The sequence below is a fragment of the Oncorhynchus mykiss genome, chromosome 19 (assembly GCF_013265735.2).
Source record: "Oncorhynchus mykiss isolate Arlee chromosome 19, USDA_OmykA_1.1, whole genome shotgun sequence".
NCBI classification, from domain to species: Eukaryota; Metazoa; Chordata; class Actinopteri; order Salmoniformes; family Salmonidae; genus Oncorhynchus; species Oncorhynchus mykiss.
Genome location: NC_048583.1, coordinates 36363241 through 36385622, shown reverse-complemented (window position 1 = coordinate 36385622; position 22382 = coordinate 36363241). Strand labels below are relative to the sequence as shown.

The window sequence follows — 22382 nt, the reverse complement described above, 5'->3', positions numbered from 1 at the left end:
ACACCACTAGAGGGTTATCTTCAACCACCAACTTACCATCCTGAGACAAGGCCGAGTATAGCCCACAAAGATCTCCGTCACGGCACAACCCAAGTGTAGGGCGCAAACCCAGACAGGAAGATCACATCAGTGACTCAACCCACTTAAGTGACGCACCCCTCCTAGGGACGGCATGAAAGAGCACCAGTAAGCCGTTGACTCAGCCCCTGTAATAAAAGAAAGAGGGGAACCGGCCAGGCAGAGACAGCAAGGGTGGTTTGTTGCTCCAGAGCCTTTCCGTTCACCTTCACACTCCTGGGCCAGACTACACTCAATCATATGACCCACTGAAGAGATGAGTCTTCAGTAAAGACTTAAAGGTTGAGACCGAGTTTGCGTCTCTCACATGGGTAGGCAGACCATTCCATAAAAATGGAGGTCTATAGGAGAAAGCCCTGCCTCCAGCTGTTTGCTTAGAAATTCTAGGGACAATTAGGAGGCCTGCGTCTTGTGACTGTAGCGTATGTGTAGGTATGTATGGCAGGACCAAATCAGAGAGATAGGTAGGAGCAAGCCCATGTAATGCTTTGTAGGTTAGCAGTAAAACCTTGAAATCAGCCCTAGACTTGACAGAAGCCAGTGCAGGGAGGCTAGCACTGGAGTAATATGATCAAATTCTTTGGTTCTAGTCAGGATTCTAGCAGCCGTATTTAGCACTAACTGAAAAGTGTATTTAGTGCTTTATCCAGGTAGCCGGAAAGTAGAACATTGCAGTAGTCTAACCTAGCAGTAACAAAAGCATGGATTAATTTTTCTGCATCATTTTTGGACAGAAAGTTTCTGATTTTTGCAATGTTACGTAGATGGAAAAAAGCTGTCCTTGAAACAGTCTTGATGTGTTCGTCAAAAGAGAGATCAGGGTCCAGAGTAACGGCGAGGTCATTCACAGTTTTATTTGAGACGACTGTACAACCATTAAGATTAATTGTCAGATTCAACAGAAGTTCTCTTTGTTTCTTGGGACCTAGAACAAGCATCTCTGTTTGTCTTAGTTTAAAAGTAGAAACTTTGCAGCCATCCACTTCCTTATGTCTGAAACACAGGCTTCTAGCGAGGGCAATTTTGGGGCTTCACCATGTTTCATTGAAATGTACAGCTGTGTGTCATCCGCATAGCACTGACAGTAAACATTATGTTTTTGAATGACATCCCCAAGAGGTAAAATACACTGCTCAAAAAAATAAAGGGAACAATAAAATAACACATCCTAGATCTGAATGAATGAAATATTCTTATTAAATACTTTTTTCTTTACATAGTTGAATGTGCTGACAACAAAATCACACAAAAATTATCAATGGAAATCAAATTGATCAACCCATGGAGGTCTGGATTTGGAGTCACACTCAAAATTAAAGTGGAAAACCACACTACAGGCTGATCCAACTTTGATGTAATGTCCTTAAAACAAGTCAAAATGAGGCTCAGTAGTGTGTGTGGCCTCCACGTGCCTGTATGACCTCCCTACAACACCTGGGCATGCTCCTGATGAGGTGGCGGATGGTCTCCTGAGGGATCTCCTCCCAGACCTGGACTAAAGCATACGCCAACTCCTGGACAGTCTGCGGTGCAACGTAGCGTTGGTGGATGGAGCGAGACATGATGTCCCAGATGTGCTCAATTGGATTCAGGTCTGGGGAATGGGCGGGCCGGTCCATAGCATCAATGCCTTCCTCTTGCAGGAACTGCGGAAACACTCCAGCCACATGAGGTCTAGCATTGTCTTGCATTAGGAGGAACCCAGGGCCAACCGCACCAGCATATGGTCTCACAAGGGGTCTGAGGATCTCATCTCGGTACCTAATGGCAGTCAGGCTACCTCTGGCGAGCACATGGAGAGCTGTGCGGCCCCCCAAAGAAATGCCACCCCACACCATGACTGACCCACCGCCAAACCGGTCATGCTGGAGGATGTTGCAGGCAGCAGAACGTTCTCCACGGCGTCTCCAGACTCTGTCACGTCTGTCACATGTGCTCAGTGTGAACCTGCTTTCATCTGTGAAGAGCACAGGGCGCCAGTGGCGAATTTGCTACTCTTGGTCTTCTCTGGCAAATGCCAAACGTCCTGCACGGTGTTGGGCTGTAAACACAACCCCCACCTGTGGATGTCGGGCCCTCATACCACCCTCATGGAGTCTGTTTCTGACTGTTTGAACAGACACATGCACATTTGTGGCCTGCTGGAGGTCATTTTGCAGGGCTCTGGCAGTGCTCCTCCTGCTCCTCCTTGCACAAAGGCGGAGGTAGCGGTCCTGCTTCTGGGTTGTTGCCCTCCTACGGCCTCCTCCACGTCTCCTGATGTACTGGCCTGTCTCCTGGTAGCGCCTCCATGCTCTGGACACTACGCTGACAGACACAGCAAACCTTCTTGCCACAGCTCACATTGATGTTCCATCCTGGATGAGCTGCACTACCTGAGCCACTTGTGTGGGTTGTGGACTCCGTCTCATGCTACCACTAGAGTGAAAGCACCGCCAGCATTCAAAAGTGACCAAAACATCAGCCAGGAAGCATAGGAACTGAGAAGTGGTCTGTGGTCACCACCTGCAGAACCACTCCTTTATTGGGGGTGTCTTGCTAATTGCCTATAATTTCCACCTGTTGTCTATTCCATTTGCACAACAGCATGTGGAATTTATTGTCAATCAGTGGACAGTTTGATTTCACAGAAGTGTGATTGACTTGGAGTTACATTGTGTTGTTTAACCCTTTATTTTTTGAGCAGTGTATATAGTGAAAACAATAGTGGTTCAAAAACGAAACCTTGAGGAACACCGAAATGTATGGTTGATTTGTCAGAGGACAAACCATTCACAGAGACAAACTGATATCTTTCCGACAGATAAGATCTAAACCAGGCCAGAACTTGTCCGTGTAGACCAATTTGGGTTTCCAATCTCTCCAAAAGAATGTGGTGATCGATGGTATCAAAAGCAGCACTAAGGTCTAGGAGCACGAGGACAGATGCAGAGCCTCGGTCTGATGCCATTAAAAGGTTATTTACCACCTTCAGAAGTGCAGTCTCAGTGCTATGATGGGGTCTAAAACCAGACTGAAGCATTTCGTATACATTGTTTGTCTTCAGGAAGGCAGTGAGTTGCTGCGCAACAGCCTTTTCTAAAAATGTTGAGGGGATTGGAAGATTCGATATAGGCTGATGTTTTGTTATATTTTCTGGGTCAAGGTTTAGCTTTTTCAAGAGAGGCTTTATTACTGCCACTAGTGAGTTTAGTGAGTTTAGTGAGTTTGGTACACATAGAGAGCCGTTTATTATGTTCAACATAGGAGGGCCAAGCACAGGAAGCAGCTCTTTCAGTAGTTTAGTTGGAATAGGGTCCAGTATGCAGCTTGAAGGTTTAGAGGCCATGATTATTTTCATCAAAACACTTGTGTGTCTCTCTTGATCCTAGGCCCTGACAGAGTTGTACAGACTCAGGACAACTGAGCTTTGAAGGAATACCTAGATTTAAAGAGGAGTCTGATAGCTTTCTAATAATCATGATCTTTTCCTCAAAGAAGTTCATGAATTTATTACTGCTGAAGTGAAAGCCATCCTCACTTGGGGAATGCTGCTTTTTAGTTAGCTTTGCGACAGTATCAAAAATTCATTTCGGATTGTTCTTATTTTCCTCAATTAAGTTGGAAAATTAGGACTATCGAGCAGCAGTAAGGGCTCTTCGATACTGCACGGTACTGTCTTTCCAAGCTAGTAGGAAGACTTCCAGTTTGGTGTGGTGCCATTTCCGTTCCAATTTTCTGGAAGCTTGCATCAGAGCTTAGGTATTTTCTGTATACCAGAGAGCTAGTTTCTTATGATAAATGTTTTTAGTTTTTAGGGGTGCAACTGCATCTAGGGTATTGCGCAAGGTTAAATTGAGTTCCTCAGTTAGGTGGTTAACTGATTTTTGTCCTCTGGCGTCCTTGGGTAGGCAGAGGGAGTCTGGAAGGGCATCAAGGAATCTTTGTGTTGTCTGTGAATTTATAGCATGACTTTTGATGCTCCTTGGTTGGGGTCTGAGTAGATTATGTGTTGCAATTGCAAACGTAATAAAATGGTGGTCCGATAGTCCAGGATTATGAGGAAAAACATTAAGATCCACAACATTTATTCCATGGGACTAAACTAGGTCCAGAGTATGACTGTGACAGTGAGTGGGTCCAGAGACATGTTGGACAAAATCCACTGAGTCGATGATGGCTCTGAAAGCCTTTTGGAGTGTGTCTGTGGACTTTTCCATGTGAATATTAAATTCACCAAAATTAGAATATTATCTGCTATGACTACTAGGTCCGATAGGAATTCAGGGAACTCAATGAGGAACGCTGTATATGGCTCAGGAGGCCTGTAAACAGTAGCTATAAAAAGTGATTGAGTAGGTGGCATAGATTTCATGACTAGAAGCTCAAAAGATGAAAACATCATTTTTTTTTTGTGTAAATTTAAATTTACTATCGTAAATGTTAGCAAGACCTCCGCCTTTTCGGGATGCACGGGGGATATGGTCACTAGTGTAACCAGGAGGTGAGGCCTCATTTAACACAGTAAATTCATCAGGCTTAAGCCATGTTTCAGTCAGGCCAATCACATCAAGATTATGAACAGTGATTAGTTCATTGACTATAACCACCTTTGAAGTGAAGGATCTAACATTACCTATATTGAGATGTGAGGTATCCCGATCTCTTTCAATAATGGCAGGAATGGAGGAGGTCTTTATCCTAGTGAGATTGCTAAGGCGAACACCGCCATGTTTAGTTTTGCCCAACCCAGGTTGAGGCACAGACACTGTCTCAATGGGGATAGCTGAGCAGATGACACTGACTGTGCTAGTGGCAGACTCCACTAAGCTGGCAGGCTGGCTAACAGCCTGCTGCCTGGCCTGCACCCTATTTCATGTTGTGAAGCTAGAGGAGTTAGAGCCCTGTCTATGTTGATAGATAAGATGAGAGCACCCCTCCAGCTAGGATGGAGTTCGTCACTCCTCAGCAGGCCAGGCTTGGTCCTGTTTGTGGGTGAGTCCCAGAAAGAGGGCCAATTATCTACAAATTCTATCTTTTGGGAGGGGCAGAAAACAGTTTTCAACCAGAGATTGAGTTGTGAGACTGCTGTAGAGCTCATCACTCCCCCTAACTGGGAGGGGGCCAGAGACAATTACTCGATGCCGACACATCTTTCTAGCTGATTTACACGTTGAAGCTATGTTGCACTTGGTGACCTCTGACTGTTTCATCCTAACATCGTTGGTGCTGACGTGGATAACAATATCTCTATACTCTCCACACTCGCCAGTTTTAGCTTTGCCAGCACCATCTTCAGATTAGCCTTAACGCCGGTAGCCCTGCCCCCTGGTAAACAGTGTATGATCGCTGGATGATTAGTTTTAAGTCTAATACTGCTGGTAATGGAGTCGCCAATGACTAGGGTTTTCAATTTGTCAGAGCTAATGGTGGGAAGCTTCGGCGTCTCTCCTCCCGTTACGGGGTCTGAGACAAGAGAAGGCTCGGCCTCAGACTCCGACTTGTTGCTTAATGGGGAAAACCGGTTGAAAGTTTCTGTTGGCTGAATGAGCGACACCGGTTGAACATTCCTACAGCATTTCCCTCCAGAAACCATGACAAAGTTGTCCGGCTGTGGGGACCGTGCGAGGGGATTTATACTAACGTTACTATCTGTACTTACTGGTGGCACAGACGCTGTTTCATCCTTTCCTACACTGAAATTACCCTTGCACAGCGATTGCATCTGAAGCTGGGCTTGCAACACAGTTATCTTCGCCGTAAGGCGATCGTTCTCCTGTATATTACAGTACAGCTGTAATATACAGCGACTGCAATTAGAAGGCATCATGTTAATGTTACTACTTAGCTTCGGCTGTTGGAGGTCCTGACGAACCATGTCCAGATAAAGCGTCCGGAGTGAAAAAGTTGAATGGGAAAAACCCAAAATATAAATGGGAATTAAAAAGTAAAAACCGTTAAGTTGTCAGGTAGCAAAGTAAGGTTGGCAACAAAACGCACAAAACGCACAGCAACACGTAAACAAGTCTGCAAGTAGTGACCGGAAATGGCGACAGTAGTCAATGAGCTACTGTCTTGTGATGCAAGAATGCAGTATGTATGTGATGCAGTACCAGTCAAAAGTTTGATGATATGATACTAACTTCAATCTATTAGCCCTATAATGAATTATATTCAGAAATTTCATCTGAAGGTTTCTTTGAATCAGTACACCACACACACGATTTCTAGCCTGTGACAGCCACCAAGCTAGAACTGACGCACCCCTACCAAAATGTAAAAACCTACCTAGCTAGCATTAGCATGAAGCAATAGATTTGTGCTACATGTTCCCGTAAGAGACCATCAGCAATTTATACTAGCTTCAATCTATTATCCCTATAACGAATATAATCCCTATAATTGTATTCTGACATTATATGGGTTATTTGAATCAGTAACGTTACGATCTGTAGCCAGCTGACAGTCAGTAGACGTGCATCCCATACTGAATTGTCAAAAGCCACACACCCTTGTTTCAAGTTGAGCGCACACACAGCATTGCTACCTCATTGTCACGCCCTGACCTTAGAGAGCAGTTTTATGTCTCTATTTGGCTAGGTCAGGGTGTGATGTGGGGTGGGCATTCTATTTTTTGTTTTCTAGGTTTCTATATTTCTATGTTTTGGCCGGGCATGGTTCTCAATCAGGGACAGCTGTCTATCATTGTCTCTGATTGGGAATCATACTTAGGTAGCCCTTTTTCCCTCCTTTCAGTGTGGGTAGTTAACTTTGTTTGTGGCACTTAGCACTGTAAGCGTCACGGTTGTTGCGTTCTTTTGTTGCCGACATTTTAAAAGAAAAGAAAATGCACGCTCACAACGCTGCACTTTGGTCCACTTCTTTTGACGGCCGTGACACTCATTAATAATATATCTAGTCACATGTCCATGGTTTCTGGTTTTCTTTTATCTTCCGGTATTGAGTGACTGTCCTGGTCAGGAAAGTTCAAATCCAAAATTGTATCCATCACCTTTGTTGGTGGTGTATGTTTTTAGCACAACAAGCTTTGGCATGCCAAACGTGTGCTCAATGTGTCTGCTTCGGTGCCATCATTACTTGAATGAGGGAAGAAACTGTTTTGCGAAAATGACTTCCACCAACACCTATGGCCTAGATGATTATAGTATCTATGGGGATCAAAGTTGCTATGTGAGGGTGCGTTAGGACTGCTTTTCACATGTATTACTATAACAAGACATGGGATACTTGTTAAACATAGTATGTAATGTGACTGACCAGAACCTACATCTCCATATAAATGCAACTGGTATCTTAGTGGAAGACACACAAAGGATGCAGTTTGAACTCTGTTACACTGTCAGTAACTCCACTGCTCTTTTATTAATGAATGAGCATAAATGAGAAGTATAATATACTAACAAATGAAAATGGCAGATGCCGCTTTTTGCTTTGGTATTAACCTGCAAATTGTAACATATCATGCCAAGAAAAAAGGCAGTAACTGCCGTTTAAGGGTCAAAGGTAATTTTAGAGGTCAGGGACAATTAAAAAACTGAAGCCATTTTTCTCAGTTCAACGCTATGAACAGTTACTGCCTTTTTGCTTGGTAGGGCAGTATAGCACAACCCATTACACCCCTTTGCTGATCGTGCATGCATTTACTCTCTTATCTCAGCGATCAACCGCATCGGCTGAACAGATAACAGAAGCAGTTGTGAGATACTCCTACCTCCTCCTACCCAGTTGTAGTCTAGTCATTCCGTACACTCTAGACTACACAACTACACAACAGTTCTATTATCTATCTCTCCATCGAGATGAAACTCTGTTCTAGATAGATGCCTCCAATGATAGGGCATCCTCATGTGCTCTCGACTACCCAACCACTGCACAGATGAGTGAAAGGCTGACTGCATCCAGACACGGTCCCATTTTAAAACAGGTTACATCTACCACCTTAACAAGCCCTCTCAACCTGGGAAACGTGCACATGCACACAGTCAGATGCTGTCCCAGGGAGGGAGGGAGGGAGGGGGAGAGAGAGGGAGAGGGAGGGGGAGGGCAGGGGGAGAGGGAGGGGGAGAGAGGGGGAGAGGCGAGAGGGAGAATGGGAGAGAGGGAGAGATTAGTGGAGGCTATACACAGGTTTTCTCCCACTCACTTATTTTTCAGTGGGCTTTGCGTATTCTCACTTCTTAATCCCCATGATGCTATCAATTAAATAAGGAGGATGAAACAGATCATAATGCTTAGCTTAAAATATATTTTTATAAAGCATTATTTCACATTTTAGTCCCAGAAATGTGCACACGGCGGAAGGCCTATTAGAGAATGTTCTAAAATGCAATTAGCAGGTGTTAGGTTCCAATTCTCAGAGTAAAAAACTCTACGGACACTATGAAAGCTTAAACCAAGTTTATTCTTCCCAGAGGATCAATACAGCTGCATTAGACAAAACATATTTCTACCAACACAAGTATATATAATCCAATTTAGATGCACTCCTCCTTCTCTCCAACCTTGACATCTGTTATGGTTCAACAGGATAATGAAAAGTGATGGGGTAATAAACCGTTCCTCCTCCCTTAAGGTGACCTGACCTCAACCCCCTTGATGCCTAATCCAAAGCTCTCCACCCGTATCACCCATAGCACTCCCTTCACACCCTCCCCTCTACCCAGCACATTCCAAAGCCATCTGGCTCCTACAGATAACCATTTAACTTCTGATGTCAAAACCAGTCTCTATCACTCCTCAGATACTATAGTATAACTTCTGATGTCAAAACCAGTCTCTATCACTCCTCAGATACTATAGTATAACTTCTGATGTCAAAACCAGTCTCTATCACTCCTCAGATACTATAGTATAACTTCTGATGTCAAAACCAGTCTCTATCACTCCTCAGATATTATAGTATAACTCCTGATGTCAAAACCAGTCTCTATCACTCCTCAGATACTATAGTATAACTTCTGATGTCAAAACCAGTCTCTATCACTCCTCAGATACTATAGTATAACTTCTGATGTCAAAACCAGTCTCTATCACTCCTCAGATACTATAGTATTACTTCTGATGTCAAAACCAGTCTATATCACTCCTCAGATACTATAGTATAACTTCTGATGTCAAAACCAGTCTCTATCACTCCTCAGATACTATAGTATAACTTCTGATGTCAAAACCAGTCTCTATCACTCCTCAGATACTATAGTATAACTTCTGATGTCAAAACCAGTCTCTATCACTCCTCAGATACTATAGTATAACTTCTGATGTCAAAACCAGTCTCTATCACTCCTCAGGTACTATAGTATAACTTCTGATGTAAAAACCAGTCTCTATCACTCCTCAGATACTATAGTATTACTCCTGATGTATCATGTCTCTAGTATAACAATGTTCCAAGTTTAACCCAGAATCTAACACAGGAAAACACAGTTCTAAAATGTGTTCCACACATGCAAGCGGACAGAGATGGGAATATCGGATAGAAATGTAGAAAGAGGAGAGATAAAGATGCAACAACTGTCATGGGTTGCTCATATGATTAGGATAATGCCTTTCGCAGCAAGACATTTAAATACATTTGAAAGAATAGAACAGGAGAATGCATATGAGGATGTCTTCATAAAATAATTGGCTCCATGTTTCTATGGTGGGATTTTGGCTATAGACTACTTTGAGCAAGATAACACATGCTTCATAATATGAAGTAAAATGTCCAGGTTTCAAACAATTTAAGGACATACAAAATATAGAAATGCTAATGATAGGACTAACCTTCAGGTAAAACCTTCCCAATTAAATGTTAACTGGCTACAAAGTAACCTATTCCTACATGGCAAAATTATTTAGTCTACCTGGCATTTGCATCAATCCAAGTTGTCATTTGTTTTTCAAACTTAATCTCATGTGCTACAGAAACGCTAACCAAACAGTGCTACTGTAGGTGCCTGCACACCTGAATTAAAGGGTAACTACACAACAAACAAAAAACTTTTCTTCGCTTTTTCCCAGCCGTCAAAACTGGTCTCCTGATGTGGTTTAAACATTGAATTTAGAACATCTCATTGTGTTGTGTTTCTATATAAAGAAGTGTAACTGAGAGTAAAAACCTTCTGACACAGTTGATAACTTCATTTATCTGTTTCAATAGCATTACCCTACTTGCACAGTACAGCATGGGTCGGCCTGACTGTGAAAAACCAATATGGGATTCATCATTTTAGATAACTTAGAGTGTATGTGTCAGCATGGTGTATTGGAGGCGAAGACAAGTGCAGGAGGGCAGATACAATGAACAGGCGCACTTTTATTATAGTTCCAAAAACGAGAGCACTACATGAAACAAACATGCTCAGAAAACGGAACATAAAAGTAGAGCGCGTAAACTAACACTACCTAACATGAAAACAATTACACACAACACATGATGGGAAACAGAGGGTTAAATACAAGTAGCTTAATTGGGGAAATGAAAACCAGGTGTGTATGGAAACAAGACAAGACAAATGGACACACGAAAAATGGAGCGGCGATGGCTAGAAAGCCGGTGACGTCGATCGCCGCACGCCGCCCGAACAAGGAGAGGGGCTGACTTCGGCAGAAGTCGTGACAGTATGGCACTGTTTCTCATATAATTTTTCACCCAGGGCGCCTTTCCTTTGCCCGGGCAGCCCATTTAGGACATTTTGGGAAAAATTTGAGTATACCCACTTCTCCAGGCCCACTACACCACTGACTACAACCTTTTAAAACAGACAAAGCAGCATATTACTGTTCATTATCCTTGAATTTTTGAAGCTGACGAGTATTGTACTGTACAGTACATTACTTTCCTTTTATGGACCTACCAACTTCCTGTGTCTTTCCTGCTGGCCCCGCCTCTTACTGTTACATCACAATCTGTGTGATGTGGTTCCTAGCTTCCTCTGATGTGGTCTGGTCAGACTGTGTAGAGGTTTCATTCTTAGTCTGCTGCTGTGACTCAAAAGATACTTACTTGTGGGAAGTGTATCAGCACTTCTGTGACCCCATTTTATCTAGTGTGTATGTAGACAAATGCAATGCTTCTGATATAACTGCTACCCATGATACAATAAAATACAACATAGTAATATGATATACACTACCGTTCAAAAGTTTGGGGTCACTTAGAAACGTCCGTGTTTTTGAAAGAAAAGCAAATGTTTTGTTCATTAAAATAACATCAAATTGATCAGATATACAGTGTAGACATTGTTAATGTTGTAAATGACTATTGTAGCTGAAAACGGCAGATTTTTTATGGAATATCTACATAGGGATATGGAGGCCCATTATCAGCAACCATCACTCCTGTGTTCCAATGGCACGTTGTGTTAGCTAATCTAAGTTTATCATTTTAAAAGGCTAATTGATCATCAGAAAACCCTTTTGCAATTATGTTAGCACAGCTGAAAACTGTTATTCTGATTAAATAAGCAATGAAATGAGCCTTCTTTAGACTAGTTGAGTATCTGGAGCATCAACATAACAGTGGGGTTGATTACAGGCTCAAAATGGCCATAAACAAAGACTTTCTTCTGAAACTCGTCAGTCTATTCTTGTTCTGAGAAATCAAGGCTATTCCACGCGATAAATTTCCAAGAATCTGGAGATCTTGTACAACGCTGTGTACTACTACTCCCTTAGTACCTGCAAAACACCAGGCTCAACGTCAGTGAAGAGGCGACTTCATTAAATAGTACCTGCAAAACACCAGTCTCAATGTCAACAGTGGAGAGGCGACTCTGGGATGCTGGCCTTCTAGGCAGAGTTGCAAAGAAAAAGCCCAATCTCAGACTGGCCAATAAAAATAAAAGATTATGATGTGCAAAAGAACACAGACACTGGACAGAGGAACTCTGCCTAGAAGGCCATCATCCCAGGGTCGCCTCTCCACTGTTGACATTGAGACTGGTGTTTTGCAGGTACTATTTAATGAAGTTGCCAGTTGAGGACTTGTGAGGCATCTGTTTCTCAAACTAGACACTAATCTACTTGTCTTCTTGCTTCTATTCTGGTTAGAGCCAGTTTGCGCTGGTCTGTGAAGGGAGTAGTACACAGCGTTGTACGAGATCTTCAGTTTCTTGGCAATTTCTCACATGGAATAGCCTTCATTTCTCAGAACAAGAATATACTGACAAGTTTCAGAAGAAAGTGCTTTGTGTCTGGCCATTTTGAGCCTGTAATTGAACACACTGTTATGGGGCACAGCACAGGCGAAACCAAGAGCAGACTCAGACAGGGAAACAGGGATGAAGTGCAGATCCGGGGAAGCGCGAATGAGTTGTAGGAAACCAGATGTGGAGGCTGAGGTTGGAATGAGCTGGGTTGGGACAGGGTAAACAGGGAGTCCAAGGGAATCCAAGGGAGTGATGGTGAGCTGAATCCAGAACAGGGTAGGAGGGTGGTGAGATGTGGAATAGGAGACAGGAACAGGAGTCAGAGCGGCAAAACAGAACAGGATCGTCAAAACTGAGTCAGAGCGGCAAACCTGTACAGGAGTCAGAGCGTCAAAACTGCAGTGAGAGGATAAACAGCTTCAGGCAAGGAAACACAGCAGGATACAGGATCTTAAATATCAAATAGCTAGACGCATGACTGACTGAACGGAGATTACAATCTGGCAGAGTGGAAGTGGCAGGACTGAGTTCTTGATTATGGAACGGGTTGCAGCTGGTGGGGATCTGCTCTGACTCCAGCACACCTGTCTCCAACCACACAATCACACACACAGAGAGGGAGAGGGAGAGGGAGAGTGTACTGGGGGAATGGCTGCAGCTCAAGGAGACAACGGATGTCCACTAGGGCTGGAGCAGATGTGACACCCACAAACGCAGATACTCAACTAGTCAAAAAAAGTCCAGTTTTATTGCTTATTTAATCAGAATAATAGTTTTCAGCTGTGCTAACATAATTGCAAAAGGGTTTTCTAATGATCAATTAGCCTTTTAAAATGATAAACTTGGATTAGCTAACACAACGTGCCATTGGAACACAGCAGTGATTGTTGCTGATAATGGGCCTCTGTACGCCTATGTAGATATTCCATTTAAAATCTGCCATTTCCAGCTACAATAGTCATTTACAACATTAACAATGTCTACACTGTATTTCTGATCAATTTGATGTTATTTTAATGAACAAAAAATTTGTTTTTCTTTCAAAAACAAGGACATTTCTAAGTGACCCCAAACCTTTGACCCCAAACCTTGGTAGTGTATATAAAGTGACTAACCAAAAGTCAGGAAAGTGCAAATATATTTGTGCCCTGTTCTAAGCTCTTGATTGACCAGTGTCCGCACAGATACACACGTGTAGCCTTTTCCTGCCGTGTAGCCTTTTCCTGCCGTGTAGCCTTTTCCTGCCGTGTAGCCTTTTCCTGCCGTATAGCCTTTTCCTGCCGTGTAGCCTTTTCCTGCCGTGTAGCCTTTTCCTGCCGTGTAGCCTTTTCCTGCCGTGTAGCCTTTTCCTGCAGTCAAATGACCTAGTAGCCTCATGGGTGGAATATTATTCATATTTTTTTTTTAAACTGTGTTTATATGTCAAACGGTTTAGTTAAATTTCAGTCTTCTGTGATGTATATAAAGTGTAAAATTAGGATGCAAACTCAAAATTATGGTATAGGTGTCTTCTTTTTTTAAGCCCATAACCATGTGTGTGAAGTGTATACTTTCGTTTCAAAGTTTGTTTATTTATGACTACCAATAAACACTCTGTGTGATCCTGATTTAGCCCAGTGCAGTAAAAGGTTAATCGATAAAATGTTTTTGGGTCTCCCCGCGTGGTTCCTGGATATTACTCAGCCCACGCTGGTTGGCTGTTAGCGGAAGAGGAGGAAGCAACTTCAGAGATTCCTGGATGTTTAGAAACCCCCATGTAGGTTAACCCTGGCCCTGACATCCACATTTCGACTGACAGTGGTGTCCTAGATTGTGATGACAGAACAAATGGGGGAAACTAAGTCCTAGAAGACCTGAGCCACATCAAAGCCAGTCAAGCCTTAATGAAGTACCTGAACTCTGAGCTTTTTATGTATCACGAACTGGATATCAAATTGTTTTGCAAACTAAGAGAATATGACGCTTTGTTTCAGGAAGGGCTGTAAATGATCCACCGAAAGATTTTTCTTGTCTCTTAAAATGAATCAAACCAATGTGCCTGGCCTGAACTCAGTTCTTTGCTGTGACCCTAGTGGAACTAGTCATGTCCAGGCCCGCTATTTGGGACGTACTGTGTTAGGGTTCAACCTTGTACGGTGAAATTAATCATTCCAGACACATCTACCGATGTAGGATCTAAATTTGAGCCAATTCTTCTACAGCAGGATAATAATCCTGCAGCAACAGGAAATGTGAATTATAATGTGGATTAAAATACATTGACATATTTTGTAGGGGTTTTCATGAGGGAAAATCAAGTCTGACATTTTAAAATGGGAATTACAAACTTTAGAAGCCATTTTAAACCTTTATGACACTGTTATGAATCATTATGTGACACTTATGTGACACTTTACTTGGACTAAGTATTATGACCATCATATAATCATATAAGCCAGATAGGTCTATCATGTACATGCCCTTATGTCAATCATCAGTCAAAAAGGAGTGTGTCTTGTCCTGATCCTGATTCCTGCTCCTGCAGTCATCCCAGTCATCAGCCACAGAGCATTGGGGTATGTGCAATTACAATGATAATTGAATATGGTCAATTCATATTTTTTTGTATATGACATAAACATATTGTTGACACGTAGGCTATGGTGTAAAGCAATGTTTTGCCCTGTGTGGTAGGTTTTGTGGGTTTTGACACTCTTATGTAGGTGTGTGTCATAGCCAATCATAATGTAATACAATATACAGTATTTCACAATAGGTCTAAAGATCTGTGTCATGACAGTATTGTGAACATATTAAAACAGGTTATGGCAGGTTATGTCAGCTGTTATGACATATTATGACATGGTTACGACAGTGCCATAACGTTTTATGACGCTGGGTGTCAAGTAAAGTGTTACCAAGATTTCCGTAGATGACAGCAGTAACTACGTGCACTACTTTTCGCAATGTGTGGTTAGCTAGTAAGCATTAAGCAGAGGATGAAAGGCAATCGCAGCATCACAGGAAGTGAAATGTCTGAGTAGACACACAGCCACTACAGTATAAAACCTACAGCATCACCTCAGACAACCTGAACAGAATCAGAACACGGCAGCAGAGAAAGACGAGCAGAACACTGTGAGACAACCAGACCAAGACTACAACACAGCAGCGAACTTTCACTGAGGACGACAAGACTAACAAACAAATCATGGGTTCTACTTCAAACGTACACTTTTTGATGGTAAGTGATTACTTGAGTGTCTTCAAGATATCAGCGGAGTTTGCCACTGGTGTCTGTATCTGCTGAGCAAGAAGTTGAAATTGTTTTAAATAGTTTTTTTCAGTTCTGTCGTTTTGATTATCCATTTTACCTCATTGGGTTCATAGTAGAGTACAGATTATGTTTCATGTTTTGCTGTTGAATTTGCCTGGCTCATAGTGTAAATCAGCAAACATATTTAGCAACAAATTTAGCAAAACTGTCCTATATATATGCCTTCATTCAGAGGTGATACCAGGCCACCAACAGTCCCTCTGTTCCTCAGGTGCTGTGTTTAATGGGGTTGTTGGTGATGATGATGGGTGCAGAGGCTGCCCCCCACGTCCATCCAGGGTTGACAGGGAGACGCTCACAGAACAACCTTCAGGGACACAAGAAGCCTGTAGAGCCTTCAGCTCCAAACACAATAACTGTCCCCCTGCACCTGGACCCGAGCGACTTGATTCCAGCCCGTCCCGTCAGATCCATTGGGAACCACTCCATCTCCCCATGGACTACCAAGTGAGGACCTGCAACGAGCTTACATAGACACCATAGAAATACCACAATACACACAGACAAACGTTTTTTTATTTTTTTATATATATATATATTTATATGCCTTTCAAAATAATAATAATACATTTTATTTGAGCCTTTCAAAATACCTAAGAACACTTACGGAGTAAGGAATAAAATAAAATATGAAAATGCTATATGCTTATATGAAATATGCCTTTCATACCATAAGGAAGCTTGCTTGAAAAAAACGTCTGAATTCTCAGCTGTGCTCTGTTGAATACATTGTGATCTCTAATATCGTCCTCTCCCCTTCTCTTTCTATCTCCTCTCTCTCTGTCTCTCCAGCACCACCTATGATGAGTCCCGCTTTCCCAATACCATCTCGGAGGTCAAGTGCTCTCTGGAGGGCTGTCTGAACGTCGCGGGTAAGGAGGACAGGAGCCTGGAGTCCAAACCCATTTACCACCAGATCCTGGTCCTGAGGAAGGTGATGGGGAGCAAGGACAGATACTACTACCGGCTGGAGGCAAAGATCATCGCGGTGGGCTGCACCTGTGTCAGGCCTAGCATTGAGCACCAACAGTAATGATATCAGTGCGGTGAGGTCAAGCCTGGTGGTGCAGCTGGTAGGGCCGTGAGTGTTGGCAATACCAAGGTTGTAGGTTCGATCCCCACATTCATTGAAAGTATTTGGGTGTTAGTTTTATGGAGCTTTGGCTCTATGTCATTGAAAGATCGATTTGAAAAGTCAAATATGGATATATTTTCTATTGAGCTTTAAATCACAAAATTAATTATGTATTTATTCAGTATATGGTTCTATTTATTTTGGAGTTATTTAATGTATTGGATGATATTTTGGTATTTATTGAATAAAGAAATTCACATGTTCAATTCAAAACAGAACTCCTTTAATTATCTTTTGGCATCTAAAATAGAGCATCATTTCTGTACATCAACATGCAGCCACATCATTCCCTGACCTCCATTCGCTTCAGTAGATTTACAATGATTTTGGCTCCAACAGACTCAAGTTTACAAACCAAACTCATAAGGACATTTAAGTTAAAACCTTGCCTGCAAGTGTGAACTCAAAGCAAAATGTGTGATATCAAAGTATTTTTACTGAAGCATACACACTCATGCTCACGCTCATCCTTACGGAGACGCTCACACTCACACTCAGACCCCCCCGTTGGCACTGTTGGCATGTCAGCAAAGCACAGAGAGAATCCTGAGCAGAACACTGAAGAAGGTAGCAATGACGTCATCCTTTGTCATATGTTTCAGCTCGATCTTTTAATATCTTTTTTTGTTGTACTGATCAGTTCCTAAAGCAGGGCACACTGACCAATCCGCTTCGGTCGTTGACTTAACCACCTCTCTCATGTGTCATCATTAGAATCTCATAGTCTCAGTCTTTTCTCCAAACGACTGAACCCAGAGGGCTACAGTCTGAACAGGCTGGCGAACGCCCTTCAAAATGGCTTCCAAAATAAGTTCAGCTCGTGTTGTGATCAGGCCGTCATGAAACCTACAACACAGAGTTCAGAGATAGGACAGTTAGAAAAGACACGAGCGCACACACGTGACTAGTGCACATGTAAGTAAGCATACAAACAACAAGGGTCTCTTATACAGATGTTGTACTTTTTTAAATTGATATTGAGTGATACATCACATACATCTGTAACTGGTACATATTAGTACAAACAGCCTATTCCCCTAATAATCAAATCTACTATATCTGAAAAAACACCAAAGAAACTAGCCATGCACAATCAACACTACACTACTCACCACAGTGAAACACAACAGCCATTGACTACAGAATAAATACAGAGATAATTAACGCAAATAGGAGCTTTCCTATTTGAGATAGATATAAATTGCGAAGTCGGTAGCATCAGTATCCCATTCAATGACTATTTATGTACTGTACACAAGCTAACATGCCAAAACATGGTGAAAAGTGTAACAAACATGATGTGTAGAATGCTTTAAATTGAAGTATATGTGTCAGTGATTTTATTGACCGGAACTTTAAAAAAGTAAGCTATGTTTAGATTTCTTGCAAATAAGAATGTGTTCAAGGTCTATTATAAATACCCAGCCTACAGAAGGTGTAATTAGCTACTAAATGATGCATAGTGCTCTTATACTCCGCTACACTCAAGAGCAATACAAAACTACATCTTGATTTTCTGTCTCTCCAGGAAACCGCCTTGTGTGCACTTCTCCTACTTCAACTTCATCATTGTGGATTCTCGTCTGTCAAACAAATCCCACGTCCATTTTAAGAACCTGTCATGCTAGTCTCTTTATCTTGTCTCTTCTCTTCTCTCCTATTCTCACGCAACAAAACAGAGGCACCACGGGCTCTCTTTCTTTGTCTCCATCTCTCTCTCTCTACCCGCTCTCCTCCTTGTGCTCTCTGTTTTTCCTCACCTCCACAGCGTGCTTGTCCTGAAAGAGAGAAACACAGACACCACTCTTTAGACTTCCCGTCTGTTTTATATCGACAAACTAATGGTCAGAGGTAATGATATTCTATGGATGGACTAGTCAGTAGAGTGTATCTCAAATGTGTCTTGATTGTTTCTCAAACCAGCTACATTACATAGAGGTAATACACAGCACTTTGAACTTTAACATCACAAAAAATTAAATATCTTAACCAAATAGAACTATTCTGACAGAATATTGATGATATTGTCCATGACAGAAGAAAAACAAACAGAAAACAAAGGAGATAGAGTTAGGGTTGGGGATTATTCCATTTCAATGTTCATCAATGCACTTCCTGTATTGAGTGAATTGAAATGGAATGGACCCCAATCCTGCCTTGGGTATCAGTTGAGTGTAACTCTACCTTCTCCTGCAGGCGTTCCAGCATGGCGGCCAGGTGTGCCTCCCGTTTCTCCTTGTTGTGCTCCATGCGCAGCTCCATGCGCTCCTTGGCCAGCCGAATGAAGTTGTTGTGTTCCTCCAGGGCCTTCTGGGCCACCTCACGCTCGTGTTCCCGCTTCTCAGCCAGGTGCTTCAGCAACTCAGCCTCCTGGCACTAGGGTGTGATAGAGAAGGGTAGAGGGAGGGGTGAGTGGATGATCAAAGACCAGAGTCCCTATCTCTTCAATGATGCAAAGCAGTCTTGCTCAACTCTGCACACCTGACTCTAAGAATTCCATGTCCCCACCAAACTGGAAAAATGTAATTCTGAATTTGGTTAACATTCCCATATCCGCCTTTCCCTCTTGACCCCTGACCTCTGACCCCTCACCTTTCTCCTCTCCTCAGCGGCGTCCAGCTTTCTCTGGATCTCTTCCAGGGAGGGCTCCCTGCGTGGAGGTGTGGTAGCGAGAGGGTTCGGACCCCCGTCAAACGAGGGGGGCTTCAGGATGACCTCGAAGGCCTGGCCGGATCTCCTCTTGTTCAGCTCAATCACCTCCATGTCCCTGATGATGCACAGATTCAGGTCCACCACATCTGCAGAGGGTAGAGATTAAGAAAAGTGTGACATTGTATAAAGGAAGGACCCAAAGGAAATAGAATACCAATGAGGGGGCGGGGCGCCATTTGTGTAGCTGCATCAAAAAACAATAATTATAGTAAGCTGATTGCTGGCTCATTGAATGAAATGGCTTCTATGGTGTGTTGTGGGACTTGCAGGTGGATTGTGGTAAAATTGTGTAAAGCTATTTGCCTTTCTTGGTGGGCTTTTCTTTGGCTTCAGGTAGGATGCAGGAACAGAAGATGGACACTAGAGGGAGCTCCCGTATCTTGTCTCTGTAGGCTGCAGGGGAGAGAAGACCATTAGCATGAATCTCCCTCTCCCTCTCCCTCTCCCTCTCCCTCTCCCTCTCCCTCTCCCTCTCCCTCTCCCTCTCCCTCTCCCTCTCCCTCTCCCTCTCACACACATGCAAACACACATACATTACCTGCGAGAGTCATTCTGCCTCTTGTTTATCTTCTAAAGACACTGTGGTGAATCAGATAGTCCTAGAAGGGGAGACAATAAAAGTTGATTAACATCAGATCCTGCAATCTGCAAACACATGTTAAATCACTGTACAGCAACAGAATTCCACTACCATTACAATAAAACGGACCATTGTGAACTACTGTAAAGCCTTTATTCAAACCCACTCATAGAGCGCATTTGAGCCCTTACGCTTGTCACAAAAAGAGAGAGGGAGGGGTGAGGAAGAGATAGAGAGGAGGATGGGGATTGGGTGAGAACACCATCTGCATTCTGCTGCAGAAGTGACCTAACCACTAAGCTCTCTCTCTCTCTCCTCGTGATAATAAGGTGGACAGATCACACATGATCAGAGCATGATGGTACACTTTTGTTATATAATTAAACAACATACAGGCCTTATTGTCTACAGCAAAAAGGAGAAAGTGATGGATGGAGAGAAAAAGAGATACTTGATAATAACATCCTAATAATCTTTCCATTTGTGTTATCTCCTGCTCTTCAAGCTATCGCTGTGACTCAATTGTGGTCTATTCCTTTCACCACAAAGACAACAAAAGAATCCACCCACAGAGAATCTAAATATTCTCTCTCGCACTTTCTTTGCTTTTCTCTCCTCTCTCTTTCTCTCCATCCACTCCTTTCTCACTGGCCCCTAATCTTACACACTTGCACAAAGCTACCTCGCAACAGTAGCTAGGCCACTAGGCCACATGATACATTCCCCTTACATACTCAAAACCTTCAGTCATGACTAACTGCAGGACTACTGTTCCACATTGAACATTGCTGTTGTTGAACCTGCCTACTGTGAGGCTTGACTGTAGAAAGAGTCTGCAATATACTCAATCCTTCACCTACTTGAATTCAACATGCTTTTATGACTTAGCTTCCTTTTTCTATGAAGTGTCTTGTTGCCTGTTATATTGTTTCCTCGATATTTCTGAGTGAGTATTCATGCCGTGTTGAAAGAACAGGAAGGCACCACACAGGGAGAGAGTAGGAGGAGTAGGAGGGAACCAAAGGCCCATACACTACCCTGCACACACACACGCACGCACCATGAATGCACGCACAAACACACTTCTTCCCACAGTGTAGATGAATACACACATCGTACAGATTTCATTATCACCAGTCAATCACAATAAAAAAGGAATCCCATAGTTATCGCTGATATCTCAATCCTAATCTTAGACTCACAATCTCCTCATTGCATAACCAAAGTCATCTCATAGTCATCTTGTACTGATCATCAACATCTTCTTTCTCACTTTAAGCTATTTCTTCAACAAGTAAAGCATTTTTTAATAAATGCATAATAAGTAACGCACACTGTATGAATTGCATAAACTGCATGTCTGTGAACCACACATGTTCCACTACATTTCAACCCATCTCTGGATAATCTGTGCAGCCAGACACTGTGCACATGCACACACTCGAACAACTGAGGTGAGGTAAACTCCCTGTGCAACTCGGGTGATGTCATAGTCAATGCTGCACAGAGAATGTCCATCATCTGTGGCAGAGAGGCATCCCATGCATACACTCTGTTTTCTGTGGCTAAAGCCTTTTCAGATATAAAACGGAACAATCTTTAGAGAATGCACAACATACACACTTAAATTAGAAAAATATACAAGAAAACAGCTTTGAAATGAATATAATAGGACTATATACAGGATGCAACATCTCATATTTTTGTTTGTTGTTTCAGTAGTTTTGATGGACTCACCCTGTGCTGAGCAATGTTGGTGGTACTCTCCTTTTATTTCTTTATCTCTCTTTCTTTCTTTCTTTCTTTCCCTCTCTCTCTGTCGTTCTGCTGCTGTTTGGGCTGCTCTCTCAGCAGCATCAGCACCACAACCAGCTATTACTGCATGACATCACCTCCCAGCCATCCCATTGGCCCAGAGGAATCAAGGCCCCTGATTGGCTGGAGAGATGGTGGAGGGAAGGGGATGGGGGTAATGTGGAGGAGGAAAGAGCTGGGGGTGAGGTTGTGTTCTTTAGCGTTTACTGAGTGGAGGCCAGCTGCAAGGATGGATACATCCTAAATGGCGAGAGGAACAAGATAATAGCAAATAGGTGGATAATAGTACAGTCACCAGGCACAAAGGATATGTAAGGACAGATGTTTGTCACAGCAGTTCAATGCATGTAAAGATGGGAGACATGAAAAGACAGAGAAATTAGGGGGGGGTTGCTGGAAATTAGGTTTAATACTGCAACATTTTTTCTCAGCCTCATGGCGAAATGTGTAGAAAATCAGGAAATTTGCTTTAAAACGCCAATATTTTCTCTTAGCTACATGGCAAAATGTGAACAAAAGCATGTGATGAGCTATAAAACAGCTAAAGAAAATGTCTCTGTCTCTGTCCCATAACAAAAAGTGTAATATTGCAGGAAATTAGCATTTATCTCT

General features: G+C 42.6%; 2 protein-coding genes across 3 annotated transcripts; one reads left to right on the top strand and one right to left on the bottom strand.

Moving 5' to 3' along the window:
* Window positions 1–15255: 15255 nt before the first annotated feature.
* On the top strand, window positions 15256–16837 carry il17a/f1 (interleukin 17a/f1). The gene is made up of 3 exons (XM_021574075.2): window positions 15256–15435; window positions 15740–15975; window positions 16321–16837. The coding sequence occupies exons 1-3, from the start codon at window positions 15403–15405 to the stop codon at window positions 16559–16561; spliced, it is 510 nt and encodes a 169-aa protein (XP_021429750.1). The 5' UTR covers window positions 15256–15402; the 3' UTR covers window positions 16562–16837.
* A 32-nt stretch (window positions 16838–16869) lies between these two features.
* Window positions 16870–21822, bottom strand: stmn4l (stathmin-like 4, like). 2 transcript variants are annotated; one of them, XM_021574073.2, is made up of 7 exons: window positions 21693–21822; window positions 19914–19974; window positions 19679–19768; window positions 19256–19461; window positions 18848–19039; window positions 18424–18441; window positions 16870–17509 (listed from the first exon to the last, which is right to left on the bottom strand). In XM_021574073.2, exons 2-7 carry the CDS (start codon window positions 19924–19926, stop codon window positions 17501–17503), a joined length of 528 nt encoding a protein of 175 aa, XP_021429748.2. In that variant the 5' UTR covers window positions 19927–19974; window positions 21693–21822; the 3' UTR covers window positions 16870–17500. The 2 variants fall into 2 exon arrangements, with proteins under 2 accessions (XP_021429748.2, XP_021429745.2); XM_021574070.2 differs by lacking the exon at window positions 16870–17509 and having other exon boundaries at window positions 17834–18441.
* Between the last annotated feature and the right edge of the window lie 560 nt (window positions 21823–22382).

What these genes read in the sequence shown, in the direction of transcription:
- il17a/f1 (XM_021574075.2), top strand. Translation starts at nt 15,403, where the DNA reads ATGGGTTCTACTTCAAACGTACACTTTTTGATG. An exon ending in CAAACGTACACTTTTTGATG is followed by an intron (nt 15,436 to 15,739) that starts GTAAGTGATTAC and finishes TCTGTTCCTCAG; the next exon opens with GTGCTGTGTTTAATGGGGTT. An exon ending in ATCTCCCCATGGACTACCAA is followed by an intron (nt 15,976 to 16,320) that starts GTGAGGACCTGC and finishes CTGTCTCTCCAG; the next exon opens with CACCACCTATGATGAGTCCC.
- stmn4l (XM_021574070.2), bottom strand. An exon ending in AGAAAAGCCCACCAAGAAAG is followed by an intron (nt 19,462 to 19,678) that starts GCAAATAGCTTT and finishes TACCCTCTGCAG; the next exon opens with ATGTGGTGGACCTGAATCTG. An exon ending in CCGCTGAGGAGAGGAGAAAG is followed by an intron (nt 19,040 to 19,255) that starts GTGAGGGGTCAG and finishes ATCACACCCTAG; the next exon opens with TGCCAGGAGGCTGAGTTGCT.